Source organism: Filicampus tigris, chromosome 11, assembly GCF_054856515.1.
Source record: "Filicampus tigris isolate MCC_2025a chromosome 11, RoL_Ftig_1.0, whole genome shotgun sequence".
Lineage (NCBI taxonomy): Eukaryota > Metazoa > Chordata > Actinopteri > Syngnathiformes > Syngnathidae > Filicampus > Filicampus tigris.
This window is the reverse complement of record NC_141227.1, coordinates 22,273,082-22,286,318: the sequence shown is the minus strand read 5'-3', so window position 1 is coordinate 22,286,318 and position 13,237 is coordinate 22,273,082. Positions and strand designations below refer to the sequence as shown.

Here is a 13,237-nt window from a genome sequence, read left to right as displayed (position 1 = left end):
ATATAATATATATATAATATATATATGTGTGTGTATATATATATATATATATATATATATATATATATATATATATATATATATATATATATAGGCTAGGAGTCAATGAGTTTTTCTGCACGAGCACTGAAACCTTTCCCTTATATGTTTATGCTGTTATTTTTGATTTGAAGATAAAGGTTTAACCTCAGATAAGAATGTCAGTCAGAAACGCGCTGCAGCAAAACATCCCGGAGTCACGTGTGTGGGGGTTTTGATATGCCTTGCAAGGGTGATCTACTAATACAAACCGAAGCACAAATCATCCAAATAGATGGTGTGGTATCATTTTTTGCGTTGTTATAGCTATTTAGAAGTGACTAATGAGTGTTCGGTTGACGATTTTTACAGTGTCAACTGATTAAAAAAAAAAAAGAAAAGAAAAAGCCAGCACTTTTCAAAGAATGTCCATCATAATAAACGCAATTTTATACCTGATAACTGTTGCTCATCATTTTGTTGCATTACATTTGACACGTTAAGGTTTCCCTCACAGGAAATAATAATTTTTAAAAAGTACTGCCTCATCATATTATAACATATTCTGGATACAATTTCCCTTTGCATATGAGTGTTCTTCTACGCTGCTGAAAAAGGGAGACCCCAAACTTTTGAGCAGTACACTGCAAAATACACAACTTGTTTTGGGGCTAATTTTAGTTGGAACAGCTTTAAAATATAAATTACTGACATATATGGCAACGATAGTTAGTACAGCAAATCAAGCAGGTAACAGTTCCAGTTAAAATCAGTTAAAGTTTCGATTTTTGGGCACCAAATTAACATTGTGATACAGAATCGCAAAATATGGCACACACACATAACATATATGCTGTTTTTTTTTCTTCTCCCTAGGACATCTTGTACGTTAATTGAGTGTCCCGCACACAACCTTGTGATTGCCATCGGGCTGACTCCGGTTTGTCACACGCACACGCAAAAATAATTGTGCGCACGTGCGTCCTTATCTCACTGCGCATTTTTCAGATAGCGCCGCACGCCGTCTCGTTTGTTGGACATTCCCCGTTTGACAGTGTGTCATCGTTGGTCGTCAAAGCAGCTGCTAACGAAACAAGAAAACACGGTGGAATCAGATAAAGGGCAAAAGACGCGAGGAAAAAAAAATGTAATGGGGGCCTATGGAGCTGTGCAGTAGTGCCATCTGCTGGACAAATGAAGATACTTACCGGCCAAAGGAGGGATTTCGTCTCCAGTGGACACATGGAGAGAGAGAAGAAAAAGCAACAACCAATTCCTGTGCAATTGTCAAGGATATATACGGTGAGTGCAGGGTTGGGTCAAACATAGCACAAGACAAATCAAATATCTCATAAAGTAAAGACTTGTGTGGTTAAAATGGACGATCGAATCAAATGAAGTAACTGCTTTTCTTGGAACACAACATGATATAAATTGTGTGTTCAAAAAATGTTGCTGCCGAATTTGTCCTCCAATCCTGGAATGACCGCAAAAAAAAATAAAAAATACAAATAAATAAATAAATACTACCACCCCAGGTATGGTAAAAACAAATAGAGTATACGATTCTAATAATGTTTTCATTACTCGGGTGTACCTAATCAAGTGGCCACATTCTGACGTCTTCATGCATTAAAAACCCACGCGCACACGCACACACACACATCAGGATGAAGCCCTTTCTTTTAAGCATTCCTCTTTGTATCTTAATCCAAAAACATCCTTTGAAAGTATTTTGTCCTAATCCTAATTTGCACACAAGAAGGTTGTATTTCCAAGGAGAGGGACCTGCATGCATGCCGGGATTGATTTGGGCACATGAATGAGCCCCTCTTGCATGCAAGTGTCGGCACCGTCTGAATTTGGGATGCAAATGTCATCAATGGTGATCAACTGCCAAAGGCGGTCGCGACATACGTCGTTTTAAAGTTCCGAACACCCACGGATTAGGATTTTTTTTTTCTTCATTTCATTGTTTCATTATATGGCCTAGAAGTGCAGGTTTCACACATTTTTTTTTCTGTAATTCGGATTTCGAGATTAGTTGTGCTCGTTACAATTTACGTGCAATTACGGGTTACTTTCAATCAATCAATCAATCACATTTTATTTATATAGCACTTTTCATACATAAAAATGCAACTCAAAGTGCTTTAAAACATTCAAAGCAAAACATAGAATTATCTTCAATCAAAAGAAAAGATAAATTATTTAAAAGTTGTTGAAAGCCAAACTAAAAAGGTGTGCTTTGCTGCCGTTTATGAACTGAATTCTGTCGTAAAATGAGGACGTCATGCTAACTTTTAACAAAAAAAAAAAAAAACCCCAAAAGTTCGAGTCGCCTTATACTGAGAACTCTCTGTGGCGTATTAAGCATTTTAATTCTTGGGATGGATTTAAAAAAATAAATAAAAGCTATTGTACTATATATAACTTTCGATTAAAAAAATGTGCAAATATATATATACATATTATTATATATATATTGTAAAGTAACATTTTATTTGATTAAAAAATATATATACTTAAAAATCATTTAAAGTTGCTGTTGTGGGAACTGAAAGAAATCCCTAAATCAACTAAATAATCAACCAGATATTAAAAACGATCATCACTGCGCGTGCATTTTGCATAAGAAACACAAAGACATTTAAAAATATACAAATAACATCAAATAATCGAATGCTTTTTACATCAAAGTACAAGTTGTCGCCACAGTAACGGGACTCCGTCATAAACCGAGGACTATAATTTGTTTCTATATTCCAATCCAACACATGCGCGCCGACTCCCTGAACAGCGTGCAAATATTGGATTAAGAATGAAAACAACTTCACCGCTTTGATACTTGAACGCCACGACGCCATTACTGATGGAATGACAAACACATTTTGTGTCTTATCTCCCCAACATCTCTTAATCCCTCCCGACAACCACTTGGATGATTTTCTTTGTTTTCCTTGCAGCGTTGTACTTTTTTTTTTTTTTTTTTTTCCTTTAGTCGCGGACGAATCTGATCGGTCCCGGTGGGCCGCCGGCCCTCGAGGCCCAGGGTGCCCCTTTTGATCGTCTCAGTCACCGCGACTCTCGGGATTGGTCGCGAGGGTATAGGAAGAAGAGGTTACGGTGGGGGGAGGCGATCTTTAATTAAGCAGATCATCTCTCGTTGAGGAAGAGAGCGGCTCCATTTCAGAGCATGCCCCTCCTCATCCTCATCCTCGTCCTCCTCTTCCTCTTCCCGCAGTTTGCAGGCGAAGCTCTTCAGTCTCCATCTCCTTCGTCACCTGTCAGCATGTTCATGCACTGGGAGGTTTGCTTCTACAGTTTCATCCTGCTGGCGCACATGAGGTCCTACTGCTGCTGGTGAGTGCAATCCGCCTCACTTTTTTTGCGTCGTAGTGCAATGCGGTTCATTCTGGGGGTGGGGTGGGGGCGGGGGGGGGGGGAATGGGGGGGTTGCTTCAAAGTTAGCAGAGTATCTTTTTTGTAAGAGTCTTGATATAGGGGGCACTGCAAAAATGATCAGTTGCTCTGGTTTTGTATGTTCATCGTTGTGGGGTCAAACCAACGGACAGCAACAGAAGTCACAAGAGAAATAGTGTTCATTGGAGCATTGCAAGTCAATGAGATGTCCTCAATTTTTTGGGATGCATTACAATTCAATGGATTTGAATAGTATCATTTCAAAGTGACCGCTTGTCATCACAAGGGTCATGCACATTTTTAAAAATGATATATGTGTAAAAAAAAAAAAAAAAAATGTAAAAGAAAAAACGCCACACATGCTTAAATTAAAATGATGCGGTTTTTTTTTTTGTAATTTGAAAGTAAGTTTAAGTAAGTAAGTAAGTAAGTAAGCAGATACGTAAATAACAACAAGCAACTATAAGTAACTGGGTACGCAAGTATGTAAAAAAAAAAGTTTAAAAAGTAAGTAAAATAAGTACACTGCAAAAAATGACGTGCATCATTTACTCAATTTTATGTCTTCAAAAAGGTTGCACGAAATATAATCATCTGAATCAAGATACATTTTTTAAGTAAACTATACATCTCCTTAAAATTTTGTATTTTGTGCAACCACCTGACGAAATATAATTGAGTAAATTCAACCATCATTTTTTTTTGTGTGTAAGTAAATAAGTATATAAGTAAATCATATAGGTATGCAAGCACATAAGTAACCTAGTAAGTGATAAAGTAACAATAGCTAAGTCAAAAAAGTTAAAAGTAAATAAGAGAATAAGTAAAAATATCTGTAAGTCAATAAGTATATAGATAGGTTAGCAAATAAGCATTTAGGCTATAAAAATTCATATAGGCATAGAAGTCAACAAGTAAATGAGTATGTAAATAAATAGGTAAGAAAATAAGTTAGAAGGTCAGCAAGTAAATAATTAAATTTGATTTATATAGCACTTTTCACAGAGAGGTCCCGCAGTATATTCTACAGTATCGAAAATACAGAAACACAATAAAGTTACAATTTGGTTAATATGTAAGGAAACCACAAATAACATAAAAAGGGAAAACAAATACCATTTTTTTAAAAAGTGAAAGAAGGAGACACATCTATTCTGAAAGTAGTCTAAACTATTAAACTGGTAGTTGTCATTAATAATAAAACATAATTTGCTGCTGTCGGGCAGAATCCCCAAACCCCCAAAAGCATTACTTTTCAGTAATCACCCACTCCAAAAAAACAACAAAACAAACAAACAAACAAACAAAAAACACACACATTTTGTTTTTAGCGGGGAGCTGGAACGAATTAAGAACATTTCCATTCATTTCAATGGGGAAAGACGACTTGAGATACAAACGTCTGCAATTTCTGACATGGTCACGGAGAAAAATTCTCTTGCATTTCAGCGCACCCCTGTCTTGAAATGTGCCTTATTCACGTCGTCTGCTCGTTGTTTGCATAAAATCCACGTCGGCATTGCTCACTCCAAATGACTTGAAACGATCCATTTCCTGGTGGATGCAACGAACTCAATTGTCGCTAACGTATAGAAACAGCAGCGGCAATGTGACTATTATGGGATATTTCCGTCCTTATCGGTTGTGTGTGACAGTTTCCCATGCGCTAATGAGCGGAATGTGTTATGGACACTGAGCTTCCCGGAGTCCAATAAGCTGTCTCCTTTTCCAGGTCAGTGAATAATTTCTTGATGACTGGACCCAAGGTAAGCCAATTTCCTTTTGATCTCTCCTTCCCATCCCCACGGAAAACTTGCTCCCGCTTTTTCCTCACTATGTGCGTGTGTGTGTGTGTGTGTGTGTGTGTGTTTCTTCCCCCTTCACGTTTTTGTGCCGTACCCATGTGGGATTCATGCAGCCATATTCGTCCTCATTCTTTTCCCCTCCTGCATGCGTACACTTGACCTTATTGAGAGGTTGTGTGTGTGTGTAGCAGCGGGTGAATGTGTTAAGAGGCAAGGGCGGCTATTGCTTTAGTGGGTGGTCATCATTAGCGAGACCCTGGGCCCCCGTGTGCGTGCATGCGTGTGTGTGTGTGTGTGTGTGTGTGTGTGAGGTGCTATACACTCCACCACAGAAAAAGGAAGAAAAAAGAAGGCCACTTGAGACATATTAGCCGTATGATCATTCACACGCTCATAGTGGTGGGCAGCGCATTTGATACGTGATCCACTATCACGTCACAAATACAAGAATCAACCAGAAAATTCCAGCGGAAATTCTGAATGGGCCCAGTGAGTCTCGCGAGGCCGGAAGGCGTATTTGCAAAGGCGGGCTTGCCCTGTTTCATTATTTGAGCCTTTAATGTCAATGAAAAGTTTTTTTTTTTCTTACAAATGAGTAGAGAAGGTAAATAAATGAATACAAATGGTGGTTTTTCGCATTTATTTTGAAATTTCGAAAAAAAAAAATTGGGAATAAGAATAAGTCGGAACGGTTTGAATCTGTTAAAAAAAAAAAAAAAAAAGTTGAAATTGGAGGTAAAAAAATCCCCAAATGTTAATTTTTTATTCTATTATTTTGAAATTTTGAAAAACATTAATAAATGAGAATTAGTGGAACAGTTTAAAGTTGGAATGGTTTGGATCAGCCAAGAAATGTGAAAAGTAGAGGTAAATATTAGAATAAGATCTTAATTTGGGGGCTTTTATTTTGAAATTCTGAAAATAAAATTGGAATAGCAATGATCTGACCAATTTAAAGTTGGGACGGTTTGAATCGGTCAAGAACAAAATATGCTAACAGGTAAAAGCCCCCAAATTAGAATTTTGTACTTTTATTTTGAAAATTTGGGGAAAATGGATTAGGAGTGAAATGAACACATTAAAGTCGGAATGATTCATCAAAAAGTGGGGAAATTAGAGGTACAGGCCGCCACCCCAAAATGTTCTTTTCAGGCTTTTGTTTTGAAATTCCCCCCAAAAAAGAAGAAGCTCATATTTATCAAACGGTACAAACCTTTCAAACAGATTGTCTTACCGTTCAACAAATGGCAGAAAAGTCAAAGCTGCCGACTGCGGCTCTCCTTTCCCGCATGGAAGGGCATAGAGTATGAACACCGTAAGAACCCATTCAAAAGTCAAAAGGGCTCCGTATGTGATCCGGCTCTTGTCTTGGATTTCTGTCTATGGGCTCATCGGGTCGTGTCCCCCGTGCAGGCGTACCTGATCTACTCCAGCAGCGTGGCGGCGGGGGCCCAGAGCGGCATCGAGGAGTGCAAGTACCAGTTTGGATGGGATCGCTGGAACTGCCCTGAGAGAGCTCTGCAGTTGTCCACGCACAGCGGCCTGCGCAGCGGTAAGAGCGCCGCGCTGCACGGAATTCGACACTCAGCGTCTCAGTCCCGGTGTTATGTTTTGTCCACTACTAGTGCCACTTTTGGCCTACGAGTTCAACATTACGCTCAGCTGAAGGCCTTTGCGCTAGTAGGCGCTTTGTCCTTGTAAGACAATCCAGCGCATGGGCGTACTAGTACTTTAAGTTGGGGTGGGGGGGGGGGGCAATAGTGTCTGTAAATTTTATCGTTGTGAAATGCGGGAAAGTTTTCACATCTGCAAAACTTGAAATATTGCCCAACTTAAAATTTGATTGCGGTTTGTTGCCTTAAAATGTTGAGTTCGCCCAATTTTTTTTTTCAGTGGAGTATTTTTTTCCCTCACTAGTGTCTTCCATCACTGTCTGACATTTCTGCACACCGCTCTAAAAACAATTGGGTTAAAAATAACACAATTTTGGGTCAAAAAAGGACCGATCCACTACTTGGGTCAATTTGACCCAACTTTCTGGGTTGTTTTTGCAGACAACAAAAAAAAAATGGGTCGTTTTGTACAAAACAACCCCAAAAAAATTGGGCTGCAAGAAGGTGGGTCAAATTGACCCAATTCGTGGATTGGTCCATTTTTGACCTAAAACGGTGTTATTTTTAACCCAACTGTTTTTGTAGAAAGAGATATTACGTGATAGGACCCACTGCAAATAACACTTGAGGAATTTAAATTGTGCATATTTGAATTTGGCTGTGTTTCCTGAAGCTGAAGTTTGAGCAACTCAAGGATGAGTTGGAGTTGGAGCTGTAGAAATAAAATGGATGGGCAACCTGCCCCAAATGTAGTTGTGTTCATCCAGTGTGTCATTTTTTTATTTTTTGGGGAGTGGGCAGCTTTGGCATACTAGTAGGACGGCTACATGTTAATAGTGAGGCAAAATTGTGCACTACTAGTACTATACAACTAGGGTGCACTAGTACAACTGTCTTACTAGTCATGTTATTTTTCTCCCATTTCTATGTGACATTTCTGTACAGGAGAAGGAAAATGTTGGCATACTAGTAGTATGTTGTATCACCAGTAGTCCTAGTATCACACAGTTTTGATCTCGACAAGATGGCTTCACTAGTACGACAATGCAGTGCGCCGAAATTGGACAAAAGAGCGTACTGGTACATTGACCAATATGGAACAAAAAGCTCAAGCGGCTTTTCATCGCCGCCATCCCCGGTGTGGGACTGTCGCATTGCCTTTTGTTGCACGTGCCAAAACAAACAGGCTAATCCAACAGTCTCACTGGATCAGCGCTAGTCGTGAATGCGACGCACAAAGCCAATTAGCATCGGGAAGAAGGCGGACCGCCATGCGCATGGAATGAAATTCACCAGACGTTTGATTAGGGACAATAGAGAGCTATACAATAAAAGGGCTGTGGTAAAAAAAAAAAAAAACAAAAAAAAAAAAACGAACAAACTAATGCTCAATTGTGATTGACACGATGAGAAAGGAAGAAATTAGGAAAACAGTTGTTCTTTTTTTTTTTTTTTTGAATGAATAATAAAGGTAAATTATTTGCGGATTTTTGCTCGTCAAAACGCAGGAACGCCATGAGACCTGCTTGACGTCACATGCCACGCCACCAGGCCCCGCCTCTTAAAGGCACATGCATGTGCAACACACCGGCACGACAAAAAACCTGCGTTATTTTGCTACATTTGATGCTTGAAATGTTCGTGTAGGCATTCAAATACATTTCCATTTTCTTCCAAAAGTGTCTTTTAATTTTCACACGTGTGGGAGGAGTCAAATAATATTTGAAAAAGTTCTTACACTGTATGGATTTTCACCAATTGCCCGTCGGGTCTGGAATGTGTGGGGTTAGCCGTAAGGCTAAAAAAAACAAAACAAAAAAAAACTTCAAACAACATCCTAGTGGACTTGTAGCATTCTCGTGATGATGTTTCAACGAGTGTCTCCGGCAGCCAATCGGGAGACGGCCTTCGTGCACGCCATCAGCTCAGCGGGCGTCATGTACACGCTGACCAGGAACTGCAGTCTGGGGGATTTCGACAACTGCGGCTGCGACGACAGCAGGAACGGACAACGAGGTGAGAGTTATTGTAAAATAACGTCTGTCACAGCTCCTTTCTGTCTTGACGATAAAAAAAAAAAAAAAAAAAACGTCTTTGGAATCGAATGAGTTCATCGATCAATATTTATTTAACTCAAGGAGATCATTATTTGTCTTTTCATAGTCCAGCCATTCGATCCCAGGAATTTCTTTCTATCTTTTAAAATATTTTTTCAAACGTTAGGGTTAAAGAGGGTCTGAAAATATCTGGCACCGAATTAATAGGACTGATACCAAAATGCGTTTTTTATCATCATGCATTTGAGCAGAAAACGACAGACAATATGATATTTGTCATGGCTTGATTTGCCCCATTCAAATCAATTCAAATGCCATGAATCCGCCGCAAAAACGATGACCATAGACAATTTTTTTTCAAAGCGTAATTGCTCCGTGGACTGTGGCGTATTGGAGTTGTGCCTTTAAGGGGCGTGGCCTCGTGAGTCACATCAGCCGGAGTTGGATGTCAGTAAAGCCAATGACACTTTTGTAACCCGAACTAGTGAATGTCTTTACCCTCATTGATAATAAAAGTAAATAATAATAAATAATAATAATAATAATAATAATAAAGTTTCGGCGCGTTCACAAATTCATGCATAGGTCTCAGAAATAACACCTGCTATTGTGTGAATAGAAAATGAGGCAGCCCTCATCCTGCCACTTCAGCTCACAGATCCCTCAGGTGTGTTGCGACAACATAATGAGGCTCTCGTTATGAGTGGAAAGGACTCCCCAAAAAAGCAACTCTGAAGACGCCAAGGAATTGGAGATTCTATTTCCAATAATGTACCGATTGTATCTTCACAAAACCTACTGCAAATCATGACGCTTCATTTCAGAACGCTCAAGACATTTTGGCATTACAAATATGAACAATTTATTACTCATATCTATTACTCCTATTGCGACATTTCTTCTTGAACAAAAATGATGACTGCGACGACCAATAATTCAAATTCTCACGTTAGTCAAATGAATCGATCTTTAAAAGGAAAGGCAGCGGGGTACGTTTTTACCGTTTTTGTTCTTCCAGGTGGTCACGGTTGGTTGTGGGGGGGCTGCAGCGACAACGTCGGCTTCGGCGAGGCCATCGCCAAACAGTTTGTCGACGCTTTGGAGACCGGCCAGGATGCCCGAGCGGCTATGAATCTGCACAACAATGAAGCTGGCAGGAAGGTACGCTTTAGCATCCACTGATTGCTAGCTTTCATTTTTTTTTTATTGGGGGGGGGGGGGTGTTTGCAAGCGATAGGGACGTTGATATTCTTGGGACTCCTTCTCGGCCTTCCGTCTGATTTCATCCGTGCCCCCACGCATCTCGGCGAGTGTGCCACCCAAGAATTCCCTTTCACGCGGCTATAAGTGAGGTGCCACTCGTCCCCCGGCCATAACAGTGTGTTCGCTGTACCAGAAGGGCCTATTTACCAGCTCTGAATGACAATCCCTCAACTCGAGAATCGCAGGATCGCCGGCGTGCAAGCCTAATTGGAGATCCAGGGGAGCCAGACATTGCGCGGCGTTCCGTATTATCCCCCCGTTTTTTTAAATAAGTGTTTAGTTTTATTCTTGCAATAAGGATCCCACATTTATGTCGGTCTTTGTCCGGCTCCGGAGGTAGTCTGAGGGGACCACAGGCGTGCAGCTGAAGTGTTCTTTGTCGACGGTGCCTTTGCAACCCCCCCGTCGGGCCCCGGGATCCCCACGGCACCTGGAGCATCATTGTAACAGAAAAAAATGGGCACAGAATGGGGGGGGGGGGGGGGGGTCGGGTTAAAAAAAAAATCCTTTTTCATATCCCCACTCAATGGGACTCTCCATTGGGTCTCGTCACTCTCGGAAAACATGATGATAATGAACGGGCTAAATAAATACTCGCGTTTCTTCAAGGGGGAGGCGCGGACGGGTACTTGATGTGAAACTTTTGGATTGACAAAAAGAACAAGAGGACGTCCTCTTTTCAAGCGACAGATGTTTTGTGTTGGTTGAAGTCAGGAAGCGCCGACGACAACAAAAATACAGCCGGGGACCTTGGGGCGCTCACCTTTGTCTTTGACTGCGAGTTCAGGCTTTTTGTTTTACTGGAGTATGCCGTGTTGAGGACACAATCCATTTGTTTGAAAAGACCCCAGTTAAGGGGATACTGAATAGGGATAGACCGATTATTCGCCAGGCCGATTATTGGCCAGGCCGATATTCAGTATTTTGATGATATCGGTATCGGCCGTTTTTTAAAAATCTGACGGCCGATGATGAATCAATTTAAAACTGTTAACTTCAAGGAAGTATTGATTTGAATTTTCAGCGAACTTTATAAGAGATTCTACTGACCAATGGGAACACTATGCACCTTTTGTTTTTATTTGAAATCAATACAATACGATATCTCTTTTTGTTAGAATTTTACAACAAAGATGGCCACACAGGAAAACATTTCTAATCATTAAAAAAAAAAAAAAATCAACTTTGTGCAAATCTGAAAAATTGTTCAATAAACGTATGCTCAAAGACGATTAAACAAAGTTCAGAGTTTTATTTTTTTATTTTGACGCCAATATTTTCCTTTTTAGTGAAAATCGGCATTTTAGTGAATATCGGCTCCAAATATCGGTTATCGGCCTCCTTGACTACCAATAATCGGTGTCGGCCCTGAAAAAAGTATATCGGTCTATCTCTAATACTGAACATCCCATCTGTTCACTGCTATTTGGGTTTGGGATGGAGTTTTGGTACCTCGTCTGTCCCTTGTGGCTACTCTTCTTCGAGGCAGTCTTGCGATCTAATCTGTATGAAATAATTATTTACGACGGGCGTCCGTCCGTGACGGGCCGCCAACGACCGACGCGGTTAGTGACGCTCGCTCTGACGGACGAGAATCCACTTCCGTCAGTGCTTAGTCCGTCATTTTTTTAAAAAAAGCGTCCCGTCATTCGTCCATCGTCATCAAAACGGGCGTCAGTCTGACGGAATTCCCACCCCCGCTAGCGCTTCCGATTTCCCAACAGTTCCCAACGATCTCGCGCGGTTAGGAATCGCTGGTCTATTTAAAGCTCACCAGCTGGTTTATCCCGACTGCAGGCGGTGAAGGGGACCATGCAGAAGACGTGCAAGTGCCACGGGGTGTCAGGGAGCTGCACCACGCAGACCTGCTGGCTGCAGCTGCCCGAGTTCAGGGAGGTGGGCAACTACCTGAAGGAGAAGTACCACAGAGCCCTGAAGGTGGACCTCCTCCGCGGGGCCGGGAACAGCGCGGCCGGCCGGGGGGCCGTGGCCGAGTCCTTCAGCTCCATCTCCCGCAAGGAGCTGGTCCACCTGGAAGACTCGCCCGACTACTGCCTGGAGAACCGCACGCTGGGCCTGCCGGGCACCGAGGGCCGCGAGTGCCTGAAGAAGGGCAAGAACTTGAGTAAGTGGGAGAAGCGCAGCTGCAAGAGGCTGTGCGGCGAGTGCGGCCTGGCCGTGGAGGAGCGCAAGGCCGAGACGGTGTCCAGCTGCAACTGTAAGTTCCACTGGTGCTGCGCGGTCAAGTGCGAACAGTGCCGAAAGACGGTGACCAAATTCTTCTGCGTGAAGAAAGGAGGCGCCAGGGGGAGGAACGAGAGTGCGGGCGGACGACGTAAGACCCTCAAGCCCGGCAAGAAGCACTGAGCCTGGAATACTTTGGGTCACATATGGAGGGAAAGGTTTTCAGAGAAAAAAAAAAAAAAAAAAAAAAAAAGACAATCTCAAGACAACTGCTTGAAATATTCGGTAAGACAAAAAAAAAAAAAACGTCAAATTCAGAGAGATTTTTCCTGAAATAAAACGACTGTCGGGGGATTTTTTTTTTCACAAATTACAATTAGGCTTTTGAAAAAGTACATAGTGTAGGCAGCACGGTTAGCACTTTCACCTCACAGTTCAGAGGTTGAGGGTTCAAATCCGGGCTTTGCAGCGCTTGCGTGAGTTTCCTCCGGGTACTCCGTTTCCTCCCACATTCCCAAAACACGCAGATTAGATTCATTGAAGACTTTCAATCACAGGAGTCCAAGTTCAGGATCGCTATCAGGCTACTGCAGAGCTTGATGATGAATTCATCATTTGAATCAGGTGTGTCGGAGGAGGGAAACATCTAAAACATGCAAAATATCGGCCAGCCGATTAATCGGTCATGCCCGATTAAGGACCGAGTCAACCCAAACATATTTTTTTCAAGAATATGTTCCCAGCAGGCCCACTACTTGAAACACGGCATTCTGATTCATTTTGCCTTCAATAAATTCAGCAGCAAAATGCACTTGTTCTTAGCCATCTCTGGGGGCGGCCATTTTGTCTTCTGTCGACTGAAAACGACATCGCA

The 13,237-nt window shown here is 41.6% G+C and overlaps 1 protein-coding gene across 2 annotated transcripts; it reads left to right on the top strand.

The window, feature by feature from the left end:
• Nucleotides 1-976: 976 nt before the first annotated feature.
• On the top strand, nucleotides 977-13,237 carry wnt8b (wingless-type MMTV integration site family, member 8b). Of its 2 annotated transcripts, XM_086045611.1 has the most exons (7): nucleotides 977-1,320; nucleotides 3,263-3,381; nucleotides 5,174-5,207; nucleotides 6,660-6,798; nucleotides 8,750-8,875; nucleotides 9,935-10,077; nucleotides 11,977-13,237. In XM_086045611.1, the coding sequence occupies exons 1-7, from the start codon at nucleotides 1,213-1,215 to the stop codon at nucleotides 12,544-12,546; spliced, it is 1,239 nt and encodes a 412-aa protein (XP_085901737.1). In that variant the 5' UTR covers nucleotides 977-1,212; the 3' UTR covers nucleotides 12,547-13,237. The 2 variants fall into 2 exon arrangements, with proteins under 2 accessions (XP_085901737.1, XP_085901738.1); XM_086045612.1 differs by lacking the exon at nucleotides 977-1,320 and having other exon boundaries at nucleotides 2,775-3,381.